We start from the raw sequence: 24,368 nt of genomic DNA on the forward strand, positions 1-24,368 counted from the left end.
AAGTCCATTAACTTCATTCTCTTCTTTGATTTCAGATGGTTCTTATGTCTCTGTTCCATCCCCTCTAGGGAAGATTAAAAGCATGACAAAAGGTATTTTAATGGTGGGGGGAGGGGAACAAGTTTTATATTCTGTTGCTAAAGGTGTTAATCATCCTGAATATATAGCACATGATCAATTTTACCTGCTTTTTTTTTATTTAGAAATGTAAAGAAAATGTGATGAAACAGGAGCGGTATTCCTGTGGGAGCATTTTGGAAAGCAATTTACTTACCCTGAGTTATTGACTTTAGTGGAGACAGAGGTGCTCAGTTTCTGGCAGGAACAAAGCCATACTATTTAGGTCTTAATTTGTTTTCTTTTTATGCAGTGTTGTTGTAGCCCTGTTGGTCCCAGGATATTAGCGAGGCAAGATGGGTGAGGTAATACCTTTGATTGGACCAACTTCTATTGCTGAGAGAGAGACATTTTCAAGCTTACACAGAGCTGAAGAAGTTGATCCAATAAAAGATATTACCTCACCCACCATGTCTCTTTATTTTCTTTAAACTTTTAAATTTCCAGAAAAATTGACTTTTTTTTTTTAAGATTCAAACCAAAATCTTTTGTTTTGAGAAAAAATATGAGACTGTGAACTGATGCTAAAGAAATAAACATGAATAGATGAATGCAGAGCTAACAAACATTAGACTGAAATCTGCTGTGAAATGTTTGGGGATACTTTTGTAAGAAAGATGCTATCCAAAAATGAATGATGTTGTATTGAAGCAGACATAGCCAAAAAATTCAGCTGCATATTTATATTTAAAAGTATTTCATTTTTTGAGATCCTTTTGATTTTCCATTTCAAATGTTAGCTCTGGGTGTACTCTACTGCTTATATTCTTTACATGTAATCACCATGCATATTAAAATGTTCTATTTAGAAATATTCGTATAAGCACATTGTGGTAGACCACATGGATCAACAGTTTAGGGATGTTTGCACATCAGAGTTCGGATTCCAAGTGCCACTGAACACTAGATCAGATGACAAATAAAAACCACAGCATTGGTAGTGAGTGCTGGATACACAGAATAGGGAACAAATTCCTTATATAAAGGATTTTATGCAATAATCACATGATCCAGACAGAATATGCTTATGGGACAGTGTTCATCAATGATAAGACTTTACAGCCAAGAAACTCTGAGGCAGGTGTAATGTTGCAAATCCTTGTTTATTATTGGGGTATATCATGGGTTTTGAAAAAAAAAGAAATGGGATTACCAGTTAACCAATTTACGGTAGGAAAATCAGCTGCTACTGTGTAATGTTTTTGTCAATTTAAGTGCTTTTATTTCCCCTCACACACATATATTTTACAAAAAAGGATAACGATTTTCTTTTGCAGAAAAGGCAGATGTTCTCCTCCTCCGTGCTGGTTTGCCATCGCATTTCCATCTTCAGCTCTCTGAAATAGAGTTCCATGAGATTATTGGCTCAGGTACCAAAAAGCAGAATGCATCCATTTTAAAAGTTTGATACACACAGAAAATATCTTTGTGCTTATTTATTTTTAATCATTTTAGGGTCTTTTGGAAAAGTGTATAAGGGAAAATGCAGAAATAAAATTGTAGCAATCAAACGGTAAGTTTGCGAAGACTTTTCCATTTTACTTCTTTAGTATCCTAATTTAGAGTACAAAAAAATCATACCACATAATTTTCATGCTATTTTTCACTTACTTTTGATATCTCTTCATGTCAATTATTAGCTACAGAGCCAATACCTATTGTTCCAAATCAGATGTGGACATGTTTTGCCGTGAAGTTTCTATCCTTTGTCGACTCAATCATCCTTGCGTTATCCAGTTTGTTGGCGCTTGCTTAGATGATCCAAGTCAGTTTGCTATAGTCACTCAATATATTTCTGGAGGATCACTGTTTTCTCTGCTGCATGAACAGAAGAGGTATCAGATTAACTCTTTGTATGACCCTATTATAAATAATTCTGGAGATAAGAACTCCCCTGGTGCAAATATTTATTATCCACTTCAGTTAGAGGAATGTACCAAATCATTGTTTTAATCCAGACAATTTGGTATGTGAAGTAAACAATCAATTAAGCACAAAACTATTAGCTAGTTAATTATCATTTTACTTGGCGAGATTTTGTATTCAAGTTACAATAAACCAGCTAAAAAGGCAGTTCTGATTTGCAGATGACACAACTTTCAGGTTACCGTGAGCTCTTCAGAACGTTGCAAGTAAATTTGTCTAATATCTGTCCATTTTGACCAGTACTGTATGTTTTAAATCTAGGAATCTCGACTTGCAGTCTAAATTAATCATTGCTGTAGATGTTGCCAAAGGTATGGAGTATCTTCATAATCTTACACAGCCAATCATACATCGGGACTTGAACAGGTAAGTTTCTCTCCTTGTCCCTCAAATTCAGTGGAGGATGTAGCCCTAAAATAAATACAGTATTCTGCAGTCTGATTCTGCACACCCAGACCCTTGTACCTGTGCAAAATCTCATTTAAATCTGTGGGGCTCTGAACATGCACATGGGTCCACCTGTGTGGATCAGATTGAATCATGGGGCCTAAGTGTGTCAGTGTTGTTGAATGCTTTAACACATTTATTTTGAAATATTTATTTGATACATTTTATTTATCCTTCATACTAATACCTATTTCAGAGCAATGTGTCATATTCTGAAATGATTTATATGCATCTAGTAAGAATAAAATTGACATGGGAAATACACATCTGTTGTGTAATTTACACTAAGTTGCACCCCTTAATATAGTTACTTGACATTCAGTGGAGTAGTCAGCTGGTGTATACATACAAAGTGACAGGAGAAGCTCGAGTATGAAAGACCTGGTTATACAAATTCATGTATGTAAATGTTGGAACAGATTTGAAAACTGTCAACTGCCCATCACACTCCTAGCATATGTTCCATATCTAACCACTGCTCGTGGTGATGTCTGTTGAATTCTGAAGGTAATCTTTCCAAAAGGATGCAGCTGTTCAACAACTGTATTCTCTCCAATGTACAATCCTGGTCTTTTAAAGTTCATCCTCTCTTGAAGGAAGGAAGGAACTGATTTTTATACAGGAACTTGCTGTTAAGTCAATGGAATTCACCCTGTAAAACAATAAATCCCTTACATGAAAAACTGTAAAGGGCTAGGACCTGATTAGGCACAGAAAGGATTTGCTTCCATATCAGGCATATATACCTTCTTTTCTCTTCTCCCGTCACTAAATAAGCATTTTGGGTCAATGAAATTACAGTATTCATTTTCGTTTGTATTCCCCAATGACCCACTTCCAGTATTCCAGCCTAGTGCCGCTGTAATACAGAACTGTACTCCACACACATCTCATTTTCTGTATGATCTTTTGATCCTTGCTCAAAGCTTTCATGTCCTACTGTAACTGGTGGCTACACTAAAAGTTTCCTGTGCCAGTACTTCTTTCTCTGGGGGATGGAACTGGACTTTTCTCCTCTTGCTTTGTGAAGAAATAGAAGTGTTCATTGTATTGTCTCCCAAGTCAGTGCCAACAAGAGGAGACTGAGGCAGCAATAGCTTTTCTCTTGATGCTAGCATCAAGAGAATTAATTGTATGGATTTAACATTTGAAAACATCTGTAATTTTGTCTTGCTTCCATCCATACTTAAACTGAGGACTTTCAAATGTAACATTTAACCCTTTGGGCTTTTTTAAGTTCTGACTTTACTTGTATACCTGTTTTGAATGGTAACATATGAAGCCCAACAAAAAAATAGACCAAAATCCTCAAGAGCAGCGCTTGGCTCTCATGGGGTTCTGCCACTTTTCCACCCCTCAGAGCTGTTCTAAATTGTTCTGGCAGATAATAGCTCCTAAGGAGCCATTCCACCACATAGGTAACTGGAGTGCATTGCATTGGACTCAGGCCCTGCTCTGGTTCACCTTCCCTGGCATGTCTCCGTCCCACCCTAGAATACTCGCTAGACCCTGGCAGGGGTGGAGAGATGAAGTAGATATGGCGGACATACCCCAGCTGATGATTCCCCTGCCCTAGGAAAATCTTCAGTTGCTGCCTAGCAGTAACTGTAAATCTACTTTGTGCCACCAGGTTGGTGCAAAGGATACTTAGGAGGAACCAAAAATTTAGAATATGAATAATAATGTCCACACAGTATATGCACAGTTGCTACAAATAATTACAAGTCAGTGCAACACATTCTATCAATGAAAGATTGTAAGAGGTGTAAGCCAGGTTATCTCAGTCAGGGAAATGGGGGGGGGGGCGGGATTTTCAAAGGAATAAATGGGAGTTGGGTGCCCACTGACTTTCAGTGGAAGTCAGGAGTCTAACTACCCTTTGTGCCCAAGACAATTCCCCCCCTGCCCCCCATCCCCATCTCTCAAATTTGGTCCTTTTAAAAGTAAGCATGAGCAGTGTGGCCAACTCTCATGATTTTATCACAAGTTTCCCAAATCAATTACCTGGGATTTTGTTTAAAGCCCCAGCTCCTAGAGTCATGTTGTTATGTGAGACTCTCACATTTCATTTTTAAAAAAATGTAATTCTGTCCCTCACAATGGTAGATAAAAGCTTGATATTATGAACCATAAAGTCTCAAAAACCAGAAAACAACTGAATTATTTTTAAAATCTCACAATATTTAAGCCAATCACATAAGGCCTGACTCATTATTTTTAGATGCTTCAGGATGGCAATCCTGGCATAAATTCTGCCTTACACTTTGTCTCAAATGATCGGCATGCTTTAATTAGTCCACCTACCAAATGTCTGAGTGCATCTCTCTGTACATGCAAATACCTGTATTATGATGCAGAAGTGGATAGCTACGCACCAGTTGCTTGACTGCATGCAGAATCACTTAAGTTGACTGTGCAGATTTGGGGATTTCCAAATACAAATAGACCAATGTTCATAGGCATATGAGTGGAGGCCAGCTGCAAATTTGAGACTTACTGTGCAACTTTATTACTAAGTAGCAGAACAGGAACATTGGTATCATGAGAACCAAACTCTGAGAATCAGTCGAACGCTTGTCTATTGCATTCTGTACTAATTGCAGCTCATTTATCAAACAAGTTGGAATGCTTGACAGTAAAGCTTTGCAATAACCAGCTCTGTACAATGCAAAGGCACTGATCTCTGCACCTCAAAAGGAAAGAAAAAAATGAACTGGGGAAATGTTTATCACAATGCAAAAAGGCATGTTTCCATATAAGTTGTTAGAGGAAGTCCCTATGGCATACTGCACATTTGTTTTTTTTCTCTCCCGATTTCTCATTTGTTAACTCTAAACTCTTACATTTTAAAATCCTTATTGTGTCAAGTACAAGCTGTAGATGCAACCCTAACCCCTTGGCATCCCCATTCCATTTCTCCAGCTTGAAAAAGTCCCATGTCTAGCCATCTTGTAATCCAGTCAGGCAGATTTCCTACTAATCAATGACTTCTCACCTTACACATTACCCTTCAGTGTGGAAATTGGTAGAAGGCATTCTTTAAAAAAAATCATTTGATGTCCACTTCACTGCACTTTCATCTACCCTGCCAGAAGCATCCTCAGAGAATTGCAGCAAGTCACTGAGGCATGATATTCCTTTCTTGCAACTGTGTTGGCTACTCTTAACCAGGCAGTGCTTTTAGTGCAGTAAATGTTACACCTCTTGATCTTCAAAAACATTTCCAAATGTTTTCTCTACAACTGGCAGTGAACTACCTAGCCTCTAATTTCCTGGTGTGTTACTGCTTCTTTACATTGCTCTTTTCCAGTGTTCAGGGATATGTCCTGAATTAAGTTAGCTCTTGAAAATGTCAGCTATGGCTTCTTCAGTTTCTGTCCTACACTCTCACTATTTCTCTTGTGTACACTATGCTCACTAGTCTCGACACCCTAACAGGTTTAAGAGTTTTAATATTACATCTGAATGATATTCTGGACACCTAAATCATCAGTTTCTGTCCTTGTTGATCTGATTTCTGATTTAGGGAAATACCTTCTTCACTTGTCCTGGAAAGACAGATACCAACAACTGTTAAACAATTAAAAAGTTGTTTATTCCTTTACATTGCTGCCCCCTCAGAGAGAATAGTTATTCCTTTGTCTCACATCCCTCCACCCCTCGCAGTCTTCCTCCTGCACCTGTATTCACTTACACCTCCCTACTCTCTCTCCCACAGTCCACATTCCTCTGTCACCTTTTGCTCTCCCTCCTGCACTCCATATTTCCATCTCCCCCTCCATATGCTCCCCCTTCACTTCCTCTGTCTCTCTCCTTCTGAGCCCCCATATTCTCATGTCCCTCCTGTGAGTCTCCCTGAAATACCCCACATACTTCTGTCTCCTAATGCTTCCCTGTCCAGTTGCCCAACCAGAGAGCACAGAGGGGCAGCCCTGTTCTGTAAGAGAAGCACAGCTGTTGCCCCCTTAGGTTCCTGTTTACAGTGACACAAACCAAAACCCCAAACCCAAATGCAAAATGACCTCCCACAAAAAGGCCATAGATCATATAATTGCCATGCTGGAATCTCTATCAAGTCACTTGCCAAAAGATGACATTTTGCTTTCATGTCAATGATGTGAAAGGCATGCTTGCGGTTTTTTGGTGATGCCTGCCACTACTAGAGTAGCTTGAACTTTGAAACTTTTACTTTTATGAGCATGCATCCCATTCCCGAGCATGAATCCCATTCAGCCCGGGGTGAAAGTCCAGGGAATTGCTCCCTGGTCGTAGATGAAGCAAATCACCAAGCGTGTAATCTTGACTCCACTTAAGTCAGTGGAAATTTGTTCACCTCAAATTTGTTCATCAGTTATAATCATCTTCATAAAGTTCAGAAATCACCAGGGGTGAAAGGAACTTAAGAGACTTGCCTGTACACAGGGCCGGGGTCCTGAGCAAGGGGGGGAAACAGGAAGTGGCAACTCGGGCAGAAGGGGCAGGGCCTCAGGCAGAAGGGGTGGGGCTTTTAAATCCCCAGGCCTTTTAAATCACTGCTGGAGCCCAAGGACTGCCTGCCGCTGCTGCTACCCCAGGGGCTCTGGCAATGATTTAAACGGCCTGGGGCTCCAGCTGTGGTGGTGGCTGCAGGGAGCCCCAGGCCCTTTAAATCACCGCCAGAGTCCCATGGTAGTGGCAGTGGCAGCGGCAGCCAGGAGCCCTGGGGCTCTGGCAGTGATTTAAAGGGCCAGGGGCTCCTGGCAGCCACTGGGCCCTTTAAATCACCACTGAAGCCCCAGGGTGCCAGGAGCCCCAGACCCTTCAAATCACCGCTGGAGCACCATGGTAGCAGTAGCAGTGGCTGGGAGCTCTGGGCCTCTGACAGTCATTTAAAAGGGCAGGGGCTCTGGCCACTGCCTCTACCCCAGGGCTCCGGCAGTGGGGCTCTGGCAGCGATTTAAAGGGCCAGGGGCTCTGGCCACTGCTGGGAGCCCAGGTCTCTTTTAAATTGTTGGCCTGGGGAAGCTGCCCCCTGCCAGTATGGTCAGCTGTGTACTGGCTCTTGCCAGTACGCCAGACCGGACCAGCTTACTTTCATCTCTGGAAATCACATAATGTCTCACATAATAAATTAAATGAAACCGCAACATGAGGTGAGGGAAGCTGAGGATAAAATGCATCTCTCATATTCAGTATCCTGGATTAGAGGTTGTCTCCTTTGTACCATTAATAGAATAATTTGGATTTTTGATTTTGCTTTTCCAACTAACCTTCAAGGTTTTGATGGTTACCAGCATTGGGGATGAACTCCACCTTTGTCCCAGATTGACCAAATATTACTTTTGTGAGGAAGCTCAACCAGCATGATTAAAGCACTTTAATAAAAATGTAGACACTTAGAGTATCGGTATCATTTAAACCGTAACAGCTGACCATGTTAGAATCTGTCTTTTTAGCGACTGAGCTTCATTTGATGGCTTTAACTATCTATAAAAAGTTTCTTAAGATCGGGCTTGGTGATACAGATGAAAGAATGGATGGCAGCTTGGCAGTAATGAGGATGGTGTCTGCAAGTCTTCTTTGTTATAAAAAGCCCCTTACGAAATCTTAAAATAGCATTGCCTTTCATTAAATCTTCAGAGTATTAAGGATGGAAGGATCTTTTAGTGACCCTTTGCTTTGGAAAAGGAACACACATTTAATAGGCTTTGCCTGTCTTTTGCTCTGAAAGATGCTTTTGAATCTGGCAGTCGAGCACAACTACTGGATTTTGTAAAGGACAGGATTGATTACATGTTCTTCTAATTCTTTTTCTAATTTCTTTCAATCCACAAGTGAAAGAATGAAAAAGATATTCTTGGTCTCACCATCTCGAGCTGCATGAGGCCTTGACATCAGACGATTTAATCCTGATTCCTCTTAGCTCTTTATTAACCTTCTCTTGGCTCTACTGAAGTATCTTCTCTTGTATCAGCTTAAGGATTCCTTTCTCTCTGTCTGCACTTTTCGAAGTTCTAAGTGTCATTGAGGTGGCAATACCGTTTGTGCGCTCTCTGATCTGAGCTCTGTTTCTATGGGCTATTCCTTTTTTTCTTTAAAGTAGAAAAATTAGTGCATGTAGGAGTGATGGTAGGTGCCAGATTGACTCCTCTAGAGAAAACTCTTCTTTTTTCCAGAGAGTGGGTTCAGCACAGGGGCAAGACAGGTTATCCAATATTGTCTTGTTAAGGTGCCTTAATTTTAAGTTGAGGGAGATGACAGCATTGTACTGTCTGTATGTCTATTGAACCTCTCTGCATAAACTGTTATATGGGTTCCAGACAGCACCAGTTCCTGGGCTGTTTTGATTCAATGCATATCTGTCCACTGTGTTCTTACAGCTCTTAGATCCCGTGTTCTTACACTCAAAGGAGAATCTTCAAACAGTCCTTAATTGCTTCTCTGAAGCTTACAAAAGCCTAGTGCTAACTCTGAACATCAGCAAAACCAAAGTTCTCCACCAGCTGGTCCCTGGTCAATCATCAGACCCAGCAAGGAAGATCTACATCGACAAAGAAGAACTGGAAAATGTAGAATAATTTGCCTATCTTGACAACCATCTCTTACAGAGAGCAGACATAGACATCAAGATTCTGCACAGAATTTGCTGTGCCAGCCTTGCCTTTGGCAGACTGTCTCATTGGATGTTCAACAATCACAACATCAGAGCATATACTAAGATGTTAGTTTACAAAGTGATGGTAATCCCAACTCTCCTCTGTGGCTGTGAGACTTGGATGACCTACAGAAAACACCTGAAAAACTTGGAATGCCAGCACCAGCACTTTCTTCGGAAGATCCTCGGCATAAAGTGGGAGGATCATTGCACTAATGTCAGTGTCCTCACAGAGGCCAGCATCTTCAGTGTTGAGGCCCTGATTATCCAGCACCAGCTGAGGTGGAGTGGGCACTGTATGCGCATGCCTGATGTATGCTTACCAAAACAACTGCTATATGCCCAACTCACCAAAGGAGAAAGGAAATGAGAAGGCCAAAAGAAACACTTTAAAGACACCCTCAAGATAACCATCAAGAGATGTGGCATTGACACCACAGACTGGGAGACAGCAGCCCAGGATAGGGATAACTGGCGAAGACTTATCAGAGAGGGAACATCCACTTTTGAGGAAAATCGCCTTGCCCTGATCACAGAAAAACACCAGAAAAGAAAGGAAAGACAATAGTCATGCAGCAATCGCAGTCCAACCCTATCTTCCAACACCACCGGCAATGTCTGCCAAAGAGCCTGTGGCTCAAGAATTGATCTCTTCACTCACCAAAGGACCCATGAAAGATAAAACCTGTGAAAGAACTCATCCTCAACTTTGAGGGATCGCCGCCACTGCCAACCTATCCACTATGATCTACTGAACCAAGAATTTAGAGGAGTCTGTAATTCTATACTGATTTTTTTTTGCTTACATTACTACTAGCATACACCATTCTTGAGTGTGTCTGGCTTAGTTTTGCATTTGATTAATATTTTCATTTGACATTTCATGGGGTCTCAGAATGATTCTACTTGTCATATTCAAATCACTTACGTATTCTGATGGAAAGTATGGGAGCTGAAATCAAATTCACTAGACACTCAAAGAATCGTGGGAACGTTGTATGAACCCATTACATTTTTATGATTAAATTTATCATCCTGTGGTTTTGGTTTACGTGACGCTAAAAATCTTGAAGACAGTGATTTGTGGGAGTCCTGGTTGGGGGAGTTTAAATTTTATCTGTCTTGAAAACTATTATCTGGCAAGAATTTGTGTTCCTCACTTGACTGTTCTCCTATCAATAGCTCAAATATGGGCATGTTATGCTTTTTTGTGGAGACCATCAATATTACTTTCATTTTCTCTTTATCATGTGTACTGGTGCCAGCTAGTTCATTTCTTTCTTTTCAAATACCTTTCACTCCCCTAAATCTACTTGGATCAGTCACCACTTTGATAAATATCATAAGAGCATTGCTGTGTCCACATTCATATCTCTTTATGTTATAATTTGCTCTGCCTTTCACAAGCCCTATGCCATGAACATACAGTACAGTAGCTGGCACATGAAAACTTTCTAAACACTTTGATCTTCACAGTTTCTTGAAGTTTTTGACATATACAATATCATTTTCTAAATCTTTAGCCATATTCACAGCTTAGGTTTCCAAATCCTCGTAGCAATTATAGTTCTAATTTCCAGAAGCCTTGCCATTTGTGTATTTGTTGCATGCAACCTGTGTTTTTGTGCTTCCTCTTGCGTGTTCTTTGCTTCAAATTAAATCAATTGTAATAGCTTTCCCAAGTCAGTACATCAATTTTCATTAGTTTCTGTAGATGCTTTTATTCCTAAATGACATTTTGCAAAAGGCGAAATCCATTTTAGCTGTATGGCCTTGATCTACAATTTTGCACTGCCTCTTAGATACAGTACATTGCTTTAACCAGTAAGTTTTTAGGTGCATTTTCTCTATATATGTGATTTCAGTTTGCTCCAAATTTTCCAGAAGTCTTAAATGTATGCAACCCTGACAACATTCAATTTTTTCATTTATTTTAAAGGTTTTCTCTCTCAATAACTTTCCTCAGTAGAATAAGACATTTCCACCTTTCCTTACAGAATATTAAAATATTTGAACATGTTGTTTGTATCTGACTAGACCTTGTTTAACTGAATCTAGTACTGGATGCACAATCCTGGATATGTTCTTCCTCTCTCTTCCTATCAGTTTTCAGCTTTTGTGGATGCTAACATTTATAGCAGATGGCTTGTCCTTGTAGCAATACACATTTGCATTCTGTGACAGTATCAAAGTAAACCTTCTTTTTTCCAATTCACTAATGTCAACTCCTTTCATTTTATATGAATTGCTTTTGATATCTTAGATGAGATTTCTTTGCAAGTGGTTATTGCATCGCTTTTATGACTTAAAAATGGCAAAACTTTCTGTTCATAATTAGAAAGATGCCATTCCACACTTTCTTTGCATATCTCTTGAGTATTTTTTTCATCTTTGCATCCAGAGTCTGAATTAAACAGGTTACTTGATCCTATTTTGAAGGTACTGAGAAATGCTGAAGTACATATCTAACATACCACAGAAGTGCAGATTTACATTCTGTATACTTCATTTTATTTCATCCCTGAAATAGTTCTGTTATTCATATAGCTATGTGAGCTTGTGGTCACGACACTGCAGCCAACACCATGTCCAGGTGATAAATCTTTTATTAAATGTTTAAAGTAATCACTTGAGCTTCTGTATTAGCAAGGTATACCCATGATTAAGGGAAATATTGACAATGGGAGTTGAAAGTAGTACGAAAAGGTTAGTGAACAGCCTAAATATGCATTCAATAGTGGTAACAAGCTATTCAGTAAATCCTTACAGTGATGCAGGAGCAATGCTGTAGTCATGGTTTAGAATTCACTTCCGTTGTAAATCCCTACTTCCAGTCACTTATAACCATTTCAATAAATTACTGTTTAGGCTGAAATTTCTCATGCTTATTCTTATCCCAGAAGAACATTTTTATGTGAAAGTTTTATAAAACACCATTGAGCTGTAGAACTCCATTTGTATTACCCAAATGTGGGGAAAAAAAGTATTATTCAGAGTAAAGTAAAGTATTAGTCAGATGCTTTTTCTTTTTTGTTTTTTCCCCTCAGTAACTCAAAGGTAGTTTTGTTTTAAAGTGTGGTTCTACTTTGAAGAGGAACTCTGTAAAAAAATATTGCGTAGTGGGATTCAAAATTTATTGTCTCAATGACTTACCGGTCAAATGACCTCAATGTACAAGTGAAAAAAAAAATTTAGGGTGTTTTTTTAAACCGCCAACCATCTAAACTCAACCTTAACTCTTCAAGACAAGCTAAGTTCTTTCCTTGTTGCGCTTTATTGCCAGAAGTAGAACATTTGCAGTACAGAATATTCTGTAAGTGATTCTTGTGCAATTTCAGTGTTTTCCTTGAGGTGACATGGGTGTAAGCAATTGCAAGTTATAAACAAATATGTTTATGATGCACAAGAAAGAATTCAACCCAGCTTATCCTCTCCCATAGCTGTGGAAGCTCTTCAGTGTTATCTCAAGTTTTAAAAAAAATCAGTCAAAACTTATTTTTGTCAATATAGTGAGCAGGTATGAAAGCAAGAGGATCTGATGAGTAAGAAGGAGATGTTTTCACAGTCACTTTTTAGAGTTGAGTTCAACTTTAAATATTGAAGCTTCAAATGTCCTATACATACTCCCCTTGAAAAGGAAGGATGTGCTTTGCCCTGTTTGAAATAATTTAGTTTGGTAATAACAAAGTTATAGCCATTAGTAGGAGGATACTGTTCTCTGCTTCATAACAATGTATTGAAACATATTGCTGTGAAAGCCTGAAAATGTAGTTATTGCTGAGGGCCTGATGCTAACTATAGTTAAGAAATCATGTTGACTTCAGGGAGAGCTGTTAGTGCTCAGCAACTTTTAGGATCGGGTCCTGAGAGGGAAAAGGGAAAGAGCTCTTAAGCTGTATTTTAAGGATCATCTGGCAAGTTGACTTACTTATGGAACTTTTATCCAGAGTGGACATTGCCCAACATCCTCTTCTGGCCATTACAATTCTCTTTCACTCTCTCCTTGTCACTCGCAGAGTGGTTCAGAGCATTCCCAAACTAACGGTCTACAGATGTTGAGTGTATTCTGGGATGAGAAATCTGTGGGACTCCCAAAATATTTCAGTTGAAGTCATGTGAGCTGCAAGCTTGGGGAAAGTACAGCTATATTAGTCCAAATATGCTTGATAATACCTGGCTTTAAAACTAAATATGGGTCTAACATTCAGGGCACCATTCTCACCCACCCATCACAGCTATGAGTAACTATTGGGCTTTAATGGGAGTTACATGGAACCTATAGGAGAGGAGGGACTGGGTGGGCCCCAGAGACGCTGGGATCTAGAGTGAAATCCTGTCCCCATTTAATTCAGTGGAGCCAGCATTCAACCTAGGAACTTAATTTCAGTTCATTGTAATGAAAAGGAACCTGATTCTCCTCTCACTCATTATGCTGTGAATAAGGAGTTTCACTATGGCAAAAACAGTATAAGCAAGAGCAGAATCAGGCCCAGTGACCGTTTGCTATATTCACATCCATCTGATAGTCACATGCCTCCTTGCTGCAGGAAGGGGCTCATATCTGGGGTTTGGGTTCAGGCCTAATCAGTTCTTGGACAGGAGATCTGGAAGACAAGATGAATCTGGAAAACATGCATGGTTGTTCTCCCAGACTATCATAGAACTACTACTGACAGAAAAAGCAGATTCACCATTAGCTCAGTAGGTAGCCTTTCTGTTTTCAGACACAGGTCCTCACAAATAAGCATAATCCTTTATTTGATACCTACTCATTTGGTTACTTTCCTGAATCAGGCTTTGAAGTGTTTTATTTTCTCCTACATTTCTGAGAATCAGACAGTCAAGTGAATATGTTTGGGTTTCTCTGACAAAACAGAGTGCTTATTGAAATAGGTGGAGGAGAGATTCTAATTTCTCCCCTCTTAATTTTTAAAGAAATAAAGTGATGGTAACTGCAGCACATTACAGGTAAGATCTTAGCCCCTACTCTGGCCCCTTCGTGCCAGAAAAAGGGTGGAGCACTGTGAAAAAGGTCTAAAAGCCCCACTTCCAGCTCAGGAACTGAGCAAGACAACCATAAGGCTGCCTTCTCTGGAGTCCCTTAAAGCACTGGTGTAGGAAGTGTGCCAGGGCGGGGCTGACTTGGGAGTGAAAGGGGTGTGTCGGGGCAGGGCTGCAGTTTCTAGGGCAGTCTCAGAGAAGGTGTCATAATTTAGACAGGCTTTCCAGAGTGTCCAGATTACCCTCGCGGTCTTGCCTGCCCCCAGAGGAGCCCAGGAGGATGCAAAAAGGCTTCAAAAACAATACAGTTAGGCAAAAAAAAATTTTTTTCATGGAAAAAATGTATTTTCAACTGAACTTCATTTTTGACATAATTTTTTTGTTGAAAACATTTTAAGCAATCCATATATAATAGCTGTGTGTGTGTGTGTATGAGAGAGAGAGAGAGATATAGGCACATTCACGTGATTCCTACATTGGGAATCCATGGCTACAGAGGAATGCCTGGTAACAAGACTACTGTGATTACACTATGCAGGATTTGGGAGACCATGTTGTGGGTACAGAGTCCCTCTATGGCACAGAGCACTCTACAGAGGCAGATGGAGTTGAAGCCCCAAAGTTAAAGACTTTGCTACTCTGTGGATCCTGCCTTCTTCCCCCCCCCCCAACATTTAACTGTAAAGAGTGAAGCTTGTCTGTGTGGGACACAAAACCTCTTGAATTAACTCCCCTTGGAGCTGAGGACTAGCACACAAGTCACCACTTTGTGCTCTAAGTGCAAAGCACCTTTCTTGGACCTTCCTTCTCTAGCATAAACACATAGCAACAGGTACATCTAACAAATAAAATAATATTGACAAACCCTACCAAAAGAAGGCATTCTACTCCGCATGCTTTTTCCTCTAAGGGTATGTCTACACTATGGGATTATTCCAATTTTACATAAACCGGTTTTTTAAAACAGATTGTATAAAGTCAAGTGCATGCGGCCACACTAAGCACATTATTTCAGTGGTGTGCGTCCATGTACCGAGGCTAGCATCAATTTCTGGAGCGTTGCAATATGGGTAGCTATCCCGTAGCTATCCCATAGTTCCCACAGTCTTCCCTGCCCATTGGAATTCTGGGTTGAGACCCCAATGCAAAAACAGTGTCGCAGGTGACTGTGGGTAAATGTCATCACTCAATCCTTCCTCTGTCAAAGCAACAGCAGACAATCATTTTGCACCCTTTTTCCCTGGATTTCCCTGGCAGACGCCATAGCATGGCAACCATGGAGCCTGTTTTGCCTTTTGTCACTGTCAACGTATGTGTACTGGTTGCTGCTGACAGATGCAGTACTGCAGTGCTACACGGCAGCATTCATTTGCCTTTGTAAGGTAGCAGAGATGGTTACCATTCCTATTGCACCGTCTGCTATTGTAAATTAGCGATGAGATGATGGATATCAGTCATTTTGCACCGTTTGCATTTGGAAATTGGCCATGACGGTTATCAATCCTTTTGTACTGTCTGCTGCTGTCATGGGTGCTCCTGGCTGGCCTTGCTGAGGTCGGCCGGGGGCGCATAGACAAAAATGGGAATGACTCCCTGGGTCATTCCCTTCTTTATGTTTTGTCTAAAAATAGAGTCAGTCCTGCCTGAATATGGGGCAAGTGTACTAGAGAACCAGAGAGCACACCGCTCGGGTCAGCCCTAGAGATCTCGCAGAAAATGGACTGCATGCCATTCTAGGGGTGCCCTGCAACAACCCATCGTTGTTCCTTCCTACCTACCAACCCTCATGGGCTCCATGCGTGATGCCATATAATAGATGTAGATAGAATATAAAAGAAATACAGGAATAAGAAACGCTGACTTTTTAGTGAGATAAAATGAGGGGGAGGCAGCTTCCCACTGCTATGATAGTCCAGGCAGTACAGAATCTTCATTAGACATGAAAGGGGGGGTGAGGAGCTCAGCCCCCAGTTGCTATGAGGAGGATGGTTTTCAATCCTTTTGCACTATCTGCCGGGAATGACCAGGAGTCATTCCCATTTGTGCCCAGGCGCCCCTGGCCAACCTCACTGAGGCCAGCCAGGAGCACTCACGGGATGATGAGGACAGTTTTCCACCATTTTGTACCATCTGCCATCAGGAAAGGAGGGGAGGGGATGGTGCTGTTCAGCACCGCAGCACCGCATCTACCAGCAGCATGCAGTAGACATACAGTGACATTGAAAAAAAGGCGAGAAACTATTTTTTTTCCCTTTTCTTTCACGGGGGAGAGGGAGGGGGGTAAATTGACGAGATATACCCAGTCTCCCCGCGTCCATTTGATTCTTTGGCTTTCTGTTACGCTTGTCACGCAGCACTGTGTTGAGTCCCTGCTGTGGCCTCTGCCTGGAGATTTTTTCAAACGCTTTGGCATTTCATCTTCTGGAACGGAGCTCTGATAGAACATATTTGTCTCCCCATACAGCGATCAGATCCAGTATCTCCCGTACAGTCTGTGCTGATCAGAGCTCCAAGCTGGGCAAACAGGAAATGAAATTCAAAAGTTCTCGGGGCTTTTCCTGTCTCCCTGGCCAGTGCATCCGACTCCAGATTGCAGTCCAGAGCGGTCACAATGGTGCACTGTGGGATAGCTCCCGGAGGCCAATACTGTTGAATTGCGGCCACACTAACCCTATTCCGAAATGGCAATACCGATTTGAGCACTACTCCCCTCATCGGGGAGGAGTACAGATATCGATATTAAGAGCCCTTTATATCGATATAAAGGGCTTCGTTGTGTGGACGGGTGCAGGGTTAATTTGGTTTAATGCTGCTAAATTCGGTATAAACCCATAGTGCAGACCAGGCCTAAGGATGAGAGAACAAACAATACCTGGCATTGCTTAATGCTCTACTGGAAGGTGCTCAGATACCGTAGTGAAGAGTGTAGTATAAACATCTGACTAGAATAGTATTCTAACTCCATCTGTGCATGCAGATTCTTTTCCTAATCATTAGTGTGTCATAAACGCCTTTTTAAAATTATCCTAACTTGTGCTGCATATAAAATAATGATTGCAGTGTTAACCTGACTTCACACATTTTTGACAAAATACTTGAACAGGTCTTTTCAAAATGGGACATATGTAATGTTCTGTTTTGAACATGCACTGAGCTTCCTTTTCATTTGCCTGTTGGCAGTGCTTTATCTTGATCAAACATAGAGCCAAAGCCAAACAAAGAAAAACAATCAAAGCTTCAGTTCTATTAATCCCCAGTATCTGCTCCTCACAAGTTTGCCGTCCATTTTTTATTTTATGTGCTTCTACAAAATCTCTCCTAGGAAGTTAGAATTTCTAAAGCTTGTTCAGTGTTTGCTGGGAGAAAAGCTTAATTGTCCAGACTTTCTGCTAGTATAATAGGGAGTAAATATGATCTATCAAGTCTTTCAGTGAACCCAGTATTCTTAGATTTAGCAGTGTTTTCCTAAGCTACCACCATTCTTTTATTAGCTAGACTACGCTATCTGCTTTAGCAGCAACACTTTGAGCTAAAACTGCAGATTTGTAATTTCAATTTTAATATTGCAGATCCTGAGAAGTCAGTGGAAGTTGCATGTATTCAGTACCTCTCAGGATGTGTCCCATGGCTGGTAAATCATTTGAGTGAATGAGTAAGTTCTCAGATCACCTTCAAGATAATTTTGGTAGCAATGCCTGCATCCTTCTATTCCATCCTACCAGTCCTGGGGAATTGTTCCAAATGGATAATCTAAGTATAAATTGTAGGCTTTCCTTTGGAATATTTCCCCATGTATCTCCCTCACCCCAGTCCAATCCCTTGTGACTTGTTATAAAGCACTGGGGAGAAGACAGTTATCTTTTTGCTGTTTCTTCCTACCTGTAGGAATATGTAACTGTCCATTAAATTGTCATCTTCAGGTTATGCTGATGTCAACATGTACTCACAGAATACAGTGAAGCAGAACTACTGAGGAAAAAAAAGTTGAAGTGGTGGATCAATCCCATTTTTTCATGGTGCACACAGGAGAAATAAATATCCCCACTGCTGATTAGTGATTGATCCCTCAGGAGGCAGAAGGACTGAGAGGGGAGAAAGAAAAGGTCAAGATGAAACATCCTAAGCTCATTAGGGGGTGGGGGAAACCTGACATGATCATGGCTCTCCGAACAGCAAATGATACCCCAGCAAACACTACTGTATTGAACTGGAGCAAACTGGCAGAAATGGTAACTTTGTATCTTTCTTCACATGCCCTCTTGAACCTTCCCCTGCTGGAATATTAATAATTCTATAGCATTCTCCCCCTAAGAATCTGGAGATGCTTTACAAACAATCATTAAGCTTCCTGCCATGTCACACATGAACAATGTCACACATAAACCCATGTCACACATGAACAATAAAGAGACATAGGAAGGAAAAAATGACAAGGATCACACAGAATTAGTGAGAGAGCCAGAAATAGGAACCTAGAGTTGTAACTATGTTCTGATCTCTAGTCTGTTCCCTCCCTTAAACAGACTAGCGCTCATCTTGCTACCAGAAACCTTAACACTGAATTTCTGAGTTGTTAGAAATTATATTCACATTAATGGTGCATTAACCTAGTTTCTTTGCATCTTTAAAAATGGCTGGGATGGGAAGAAACTAAGAATTATAACCACATTTTTAAACTTGAGTGCCTAGAGTTTGACAATTAAATGTATATTTAGACACTTGAACAAGCAGCCTGATTTTCAGAGGTGCTGAAAACCCACAACTCCCACTGAAGTCAATGCGGGCCATATGTAGAAATAAAATGTCAGATAGTGCCTCACGTGATTTATTTATCCTACCTTTTTAGCTACCTACAGTCTTGAGATTTGTAATTCAGGAGCATTGCCTGGGTGTCAAAAGGACAGCACGGAAATTGAATTTAACTGTTTTGAAAGCTGGACTCTTTAATGGGAAGACTATTCTGCCCATGCTTGTATAGTTTTGCAGAAAAGTCAATATTAGCTGAAAAGTAATTCAAACATTGATGAAGTCAGTATGTACTATGGCTCACATCAGAAGTCTGTATGGAATAATATCCTATTAAATGGCAAGCTCATTGCAAGGTGTTACCATTTATACCTTGCATTGCAGTTGTAATGATCCACTACACAGTTAAGAATAAGGGATCTTTAAATGAAGTCAAGATATGAATACACTAAAATGAAACAGCAGCAGAGTCCTGTAGCACCTTATAGACTAACAGACGTTTTGGAGCATGAACTTTCATGGGTGAATACCCACTTCGTCGGATGCATGAAACAGATTTTCTTTTATTTGAAAGGAATTGCACATTATTTTTCACAATTGAGTGTTTTCCTGTCCCTTAAGGTAAGGACATCAGGAAAACCTTATGCCTTATGCCTGAACATTCAACTTTTACTTCCCCTATAAAAAGAGTTCACTTCAGAGCTTCACTGTTTTTGAGCCAGACTAACCCTAAAAAAGTCTGTAAAACAAAGTCTACACTACAAAATTATGTCAAGCTAATTTACATCAGCATACAGTCCCCGCAGTTATTAAATCACTTGTGAGTGCACATGCTTAGCTCCTTGTGTTGGTGGTGCACATCCTCATTAGGAGCACGTGTATCAATCGTATTATCAGTGTGGGGATTTGTGGGACAACTCCTGAAAGCCAGTAACAGTCGATGTAAGCAATGCAGTGTTTACACTGACACTGTGTCAATTACATCGATTGTAACTTTACACTGCTCACGGAGGTGGTATTACTGTATCGGCATAGAGAGATCCTCATGTCAGCAGGAGCCCAATTTAAGTGAAAACATTTCCACAGCTAGGTCAACAACGCAAAGCAGTTTTCCTCGACTTAACCATGGACTGTAGACCAGCCTAAGATCCACAGTAATCTGTTTCTATGCAGCAGGGAATGGAACCACATTGTTTTTCGCATTTGGGAGGTACCACTTTCCAGTACTTGGGACTTGCAACTGCTAAATTGTACTTGTTCAGGTCGATTCCTAGACTTTAAGGCCAAAAAGGATCATTATAATCATCTAGTCTGACCTCTTGTATAATGCTGCCATAACTTCTCGTTGATCTAAGTATAGATCTTTTAGAAAGACATCCAGTCTTGATTTAAAGACTTCAAGTGATAGATAATGCCCTTCTCTTCATGTGTCAATACATTTATGCCTGCATCTATAATTTTGACTCCATGCATCCGAAGAAGTGGGTTTTTTACCCATGAAAGCTTATACCCAAATAAATCTGTTAGTCTTCAAGGTGCCACCAAACTCCTTGTTGTTTTTGCAGAAAATGCATCGAATCCTTAGCTAAGCTGTTCCAATGGTTGATTACCCTCTCTGTTAAAAATTTGCACTTTATTTCAAATTTGAATTTGTCTACTTTCAGCTTCTAGACATTGGCTCATGTTATGCATCTGTCTGCTAGGTTAAAGAGCTCTCTACTATCAGAAATTTTCTCCCCATTTAGATACCTATTGGTTATGATTAAGTTGTGTTTTAACCTTCTCTTGGAAAAGTCAAAAGATTGAAATTCTTACAATTCTTACACTGTAAGGCACATTTTCAAGACCTCAGAATCATTCTTGTTGCTCTTTTCTGAACCCTCTCCAGTTTTTGAACATCATTTTATTTTAAGTGTGGCCCCAGAACTGGACATGGTATTCCAGTAATGGTCTTCTGTGTGGTCTTTGCCTTAACAGCTCAAGCTTGATGAGATGGTATCACAGCATAGGCCTTTTGAGATCATTGGCTCAGCACATCTAACTTGTTGAACTGATGTTAAGGAACTGGTCAATGGTTCAGCATCCCTAATTTGTTGCAATAATGTGAAAGCAGCAACCTTTCAGTGAGGTTAATGACTCAGTACCAGTGATTAAAGTATGAAAATAGAAGATCAAGCTCTTCAATTCTGGTGACTATATGCCATCATGGGTATTGATGTCATGTGCTGCGGACATGTGTATGACATTGGAGACAAGGGAATAAATGTATCTGAAAGGAGTTCATGTCCCCAAGCAGCCGCATAGCCAGCTGAGCGAAGTATGTGTGTGTGCATGTGAGCGTATGTACCTGTTCAAAGGCTGGGAGATGGATAATTTGCTGGGTGGTCGATAGTTCCCTGCACAAAGCTAGTCGTTTGAGGGGGAGGCCTGTGGGGTGGGGTTCACTCACTGAGAGAGAAAAGTTCATTATATGCTGAGAAATGGTAAACTACATCGCCAAAGGGATAATAATGTCACTACACTATGCCAACTTTGAATCTTAATTTCTGACAGAATATTTCAACTCGCAGGACATAATTGAACCCACTGCTCTTATAGATCTTATATAGGATGACCAGATGTCCTGTTTTTAAAGGGTCAGTCCCATATTTAAGCCCTCTTGCAGGTGTTCTGACGTTTTCTTTAAAATGGGCAAATTGTCCCGTAGTTTCTCTCTCCCCCACATTAGTACTGGTAGGTCCTGCTGCTGGCCGGATCCCTGCTCACCAGCCACCTGCCCGCCAGTGGTGAGTGGGGGCGGTCCAGTGGCCAACAATGGGGGTGGGTGTGCAAGGCTGGTGGTGGGGCAAAGATGTATCACATGGGGCCAGCCGCTCCCTGTGCTGGTCCGTCAGCACAGTCCCTGCTGCATGCTGGCTCTTGGCCAGCAGGACTCCATCCCATTTCCAGCTGGTGCTGGCTGCACATTGCGAGCCGCAGTGGCCGGTGAGTATGGTCAGATGCCAGGCTGCGGCCAGTTACATGTCACCTCTGCTGCCCACCCATTGGCCCTTTACGTGCTCCCCCTCTCACTGTCTTCTCCCTGCTTCACCCCTTCACCCCCCTGCCACAGCCCCCACTGCACCTCCATGTCCCCCCCAGCGGGTTGCATCCCACTCCCAGCGCTGGGTGGAGAACCAGCCACTGGTCAGATTGCTCAGCTCACCAGCAGCCTGGCTGGCAAGCCTTCTTTCCCCCACTGCCTCTGGCTGGGCTGGTGCCCCAGGAAAGTCCAAGACCCTCTGGCCTGGGCACTGGCCAGGAGGAGCTGAGCCCTGCATGTGCCAAAGCCCCCGCATAGCGCTGGCACAGGGAAGCCTCTCCACCTTTCAGCTAAGCTCTGGAGTGTGTGGGGGGAAGCAATTTCCAGCGTGTTCCTGCCCCAGACCTACAGGCTCCACAGCAGCCCGCGGGACAGGGGCTTAGCACCCTCTTCACCCGCCCTTCCCCCATCCCACCCTGGGTCCTGTCCCCAAGGAGTGTGGGGCTGTTCTCTCCCCTAGGCACCCTCCCCTGCTGAGCCTCCTCTCTGGCCAGCTTCCATGAAGCCCCTGCAGTCAAGTTCCCTGGGCCCTGGTGCACAATGCAGCCTTAGGGCTTAACCTCTTCCTGCCCGTGCTGTACCTAGAGGCGTCTGGGTTATGTCGGTGGTCAGCAGCAGCCTGAAGATGTTAGCTGCCTTTCGACACTGTGCAGGCAGGAAGGGACAAGCTGCTTCCAGCCACATAGGGGAGAGGGAGCAGGAAGAAGAAATGAACTCTGCAAAGACATGGGTCAGGTGATCCCTTCCCTCCCACACAGTGCCGAAAGGCTGCTACTGGCCACATTCTGGTGTGAACCCTGGCAGAAATCTGGGGAGGGGAGCATGTGACCCTGTGTCCACACACCCCATGTGTTGCCTCTGGAAGACACAGAGCCAGGTCCCTGAAGAGGTGGGTCCATCCCAGGCATCAAGCCACAGAGAGAGCTGAGCAGGGAGGGTCGGGTAGGTCAGTCAGAGAGGTATATGGGACTGTGTAGGGAGGGCTGTGTGTCACCCTTCTCCGTGTGAACCCTAAAGCCTTAAAGATAAGAAGGTAAATAAAAAAGAAGCTGACTACGCAGTATTTCTTTTTAACGGACTCAGTCAACTTGATGTTAATTTGAATGTTTGTACTGCATAGTTCTAATTGATTGCTGTTGAACTTGCCTGAATATGAGTAATTTTACCACGTGTCCTGTATTCCGCATAGGAAATATGGTCACTCTAATGCTATAAGGTGTAGGTACCATGGAATGGATCACTTCAGCTCTGAGGCCACTGCCATTTTCTATATTCCCTACCCTCTGTGGGAAAGCACCACAGAACAGGAAGGAACACAGCTAACAGTGCTAGTTTAAGTACCCTCAAACATTTAAAAGTCAGGACACCAACACTGATGTTGTGGGGGAAGATAGATCTTCAAATGAGATTAATTTTTTGAAGATTTGCTAAGCCCTACCTACAGGATCATGGTACTCTTAAAATCAGTAGTATCTTGTAAGTGTAAATGATCACAGGATGTGTCTGTCTTTGAGGGATATAGCCAAGAGTGTCAAACAGACTGATTTCATTCACTGCTCACTCTCATCCTGGGGGGATTAAGAGATTGTGAGAAAGAGATCTCTCTCTTTTTTTCCTTTTGACAATTAAAGGGTAGTGTGCATGTGTTTTGGAGGGAGAAGGGGTTGAGAGTTTGGTGGTCTTTTTATATTTTTTTAAAAGCAGTTACACCACAGAACACCCATTGTGTGCTAAGCTTTTGATCCAGAAAAGCACTGACAAGTATTAGTGATGTGCAAAACTATCAGAAAATTATAATACTGTATATGATAAAGTAGTTGGCAAAAACATGGTTTTATCTACTCTGACAGTTCCCAGGCTTGTTAACTGTTTACTTTGCTTCTTTACACAGCACTACTTATTATTGGTAAATTAAATATAATTTGAAGTATCTCTCTAAAATGAACATGTTCAATTAAATTTAAAAAGTGTAACTGAAGGGTATAACTAATCTATATCTTTAAAAGCACAGCAACCCATAGATGAAGAAAAATTCAGAGATAATGTGACATGCTTGTAAAGTGTGCATTGCATCCCCCTCTAGTGGCTAGTCCGCATATAAAACCTGCTCACCGCTAGTTTTCCATCAGAAAATGCTGATTAGATTACATACATTTTGAAGGAATGTATTTCATCAAGATTTTCAATGGAAAATTATCAAAATGATTTATTTTGATAAGGTCAAATGTTTAGTTTTGACTATCATTTTAAAATATGTTATTTATGAGTATTTTTTATGTTTATGAAAATGCAGAACTACTAACTCTGGTGTATAACATATCACTTACATCTGTACCAGATGACTGGAGGATAGCTAATGCAATGCTGATTTTTTTTTAAAATGGCTCCAGAGGTGATCTTGGCAATTACAGGCCA

The 24,368-nt window shown here is 41.4% G+C and overlaps 1 protein-coding gene across 2 annotated transcripts in view; it reads left to right on the forward strand.

Annotated features, from left to right (window-relative positions):
* Nucleotides 1–24,368, forward strand: part of TNNI3K (TNNI3 interacting kinase) — a 171,155-nt gene that overhangs the window by 68,891 nt on the left and 77,896 nt on the right. For both annotated transcript variants that reach the window (XM_032782135.2, XM_032782136.2), the window contains 5 exons: nt 36–92; nt 1,395–1,487; nt 1,573–1,630; nt 1,758–1,952; nt 2,305–2,409. In XM_032782135.2, coding sequence (XP_032638026.1) covers nt 36–92; nt 1,395–1,487; nt 1,573–1,630; nt 1,758–1,952; nt 2,305–2,409 — 508 coding nt within the window. The remainder of the gene's footprint in view (nt 1–35; nt 93–1,394; nt 1,488–1,572; nt 1,631–1,757; nt 1,953–2,304; nt 2,410–24,368) is intronic.

Source organism: Chelonoidis abingdonii, chromosome 7 (genome assembly GCF_003597395.2).
Source record: "Chelonoidis abingdonii isolate Lonesome George chromosome 7, CheloAbing_2.0, whole genome shotgun sequence".
In the NCBI taxonomy this organism is placed as follows: Eukaryota; Metazoa; Chordata; order Testudines; family Testudinidae; genus Chelonoidis; species Chelonoidis abingdonii.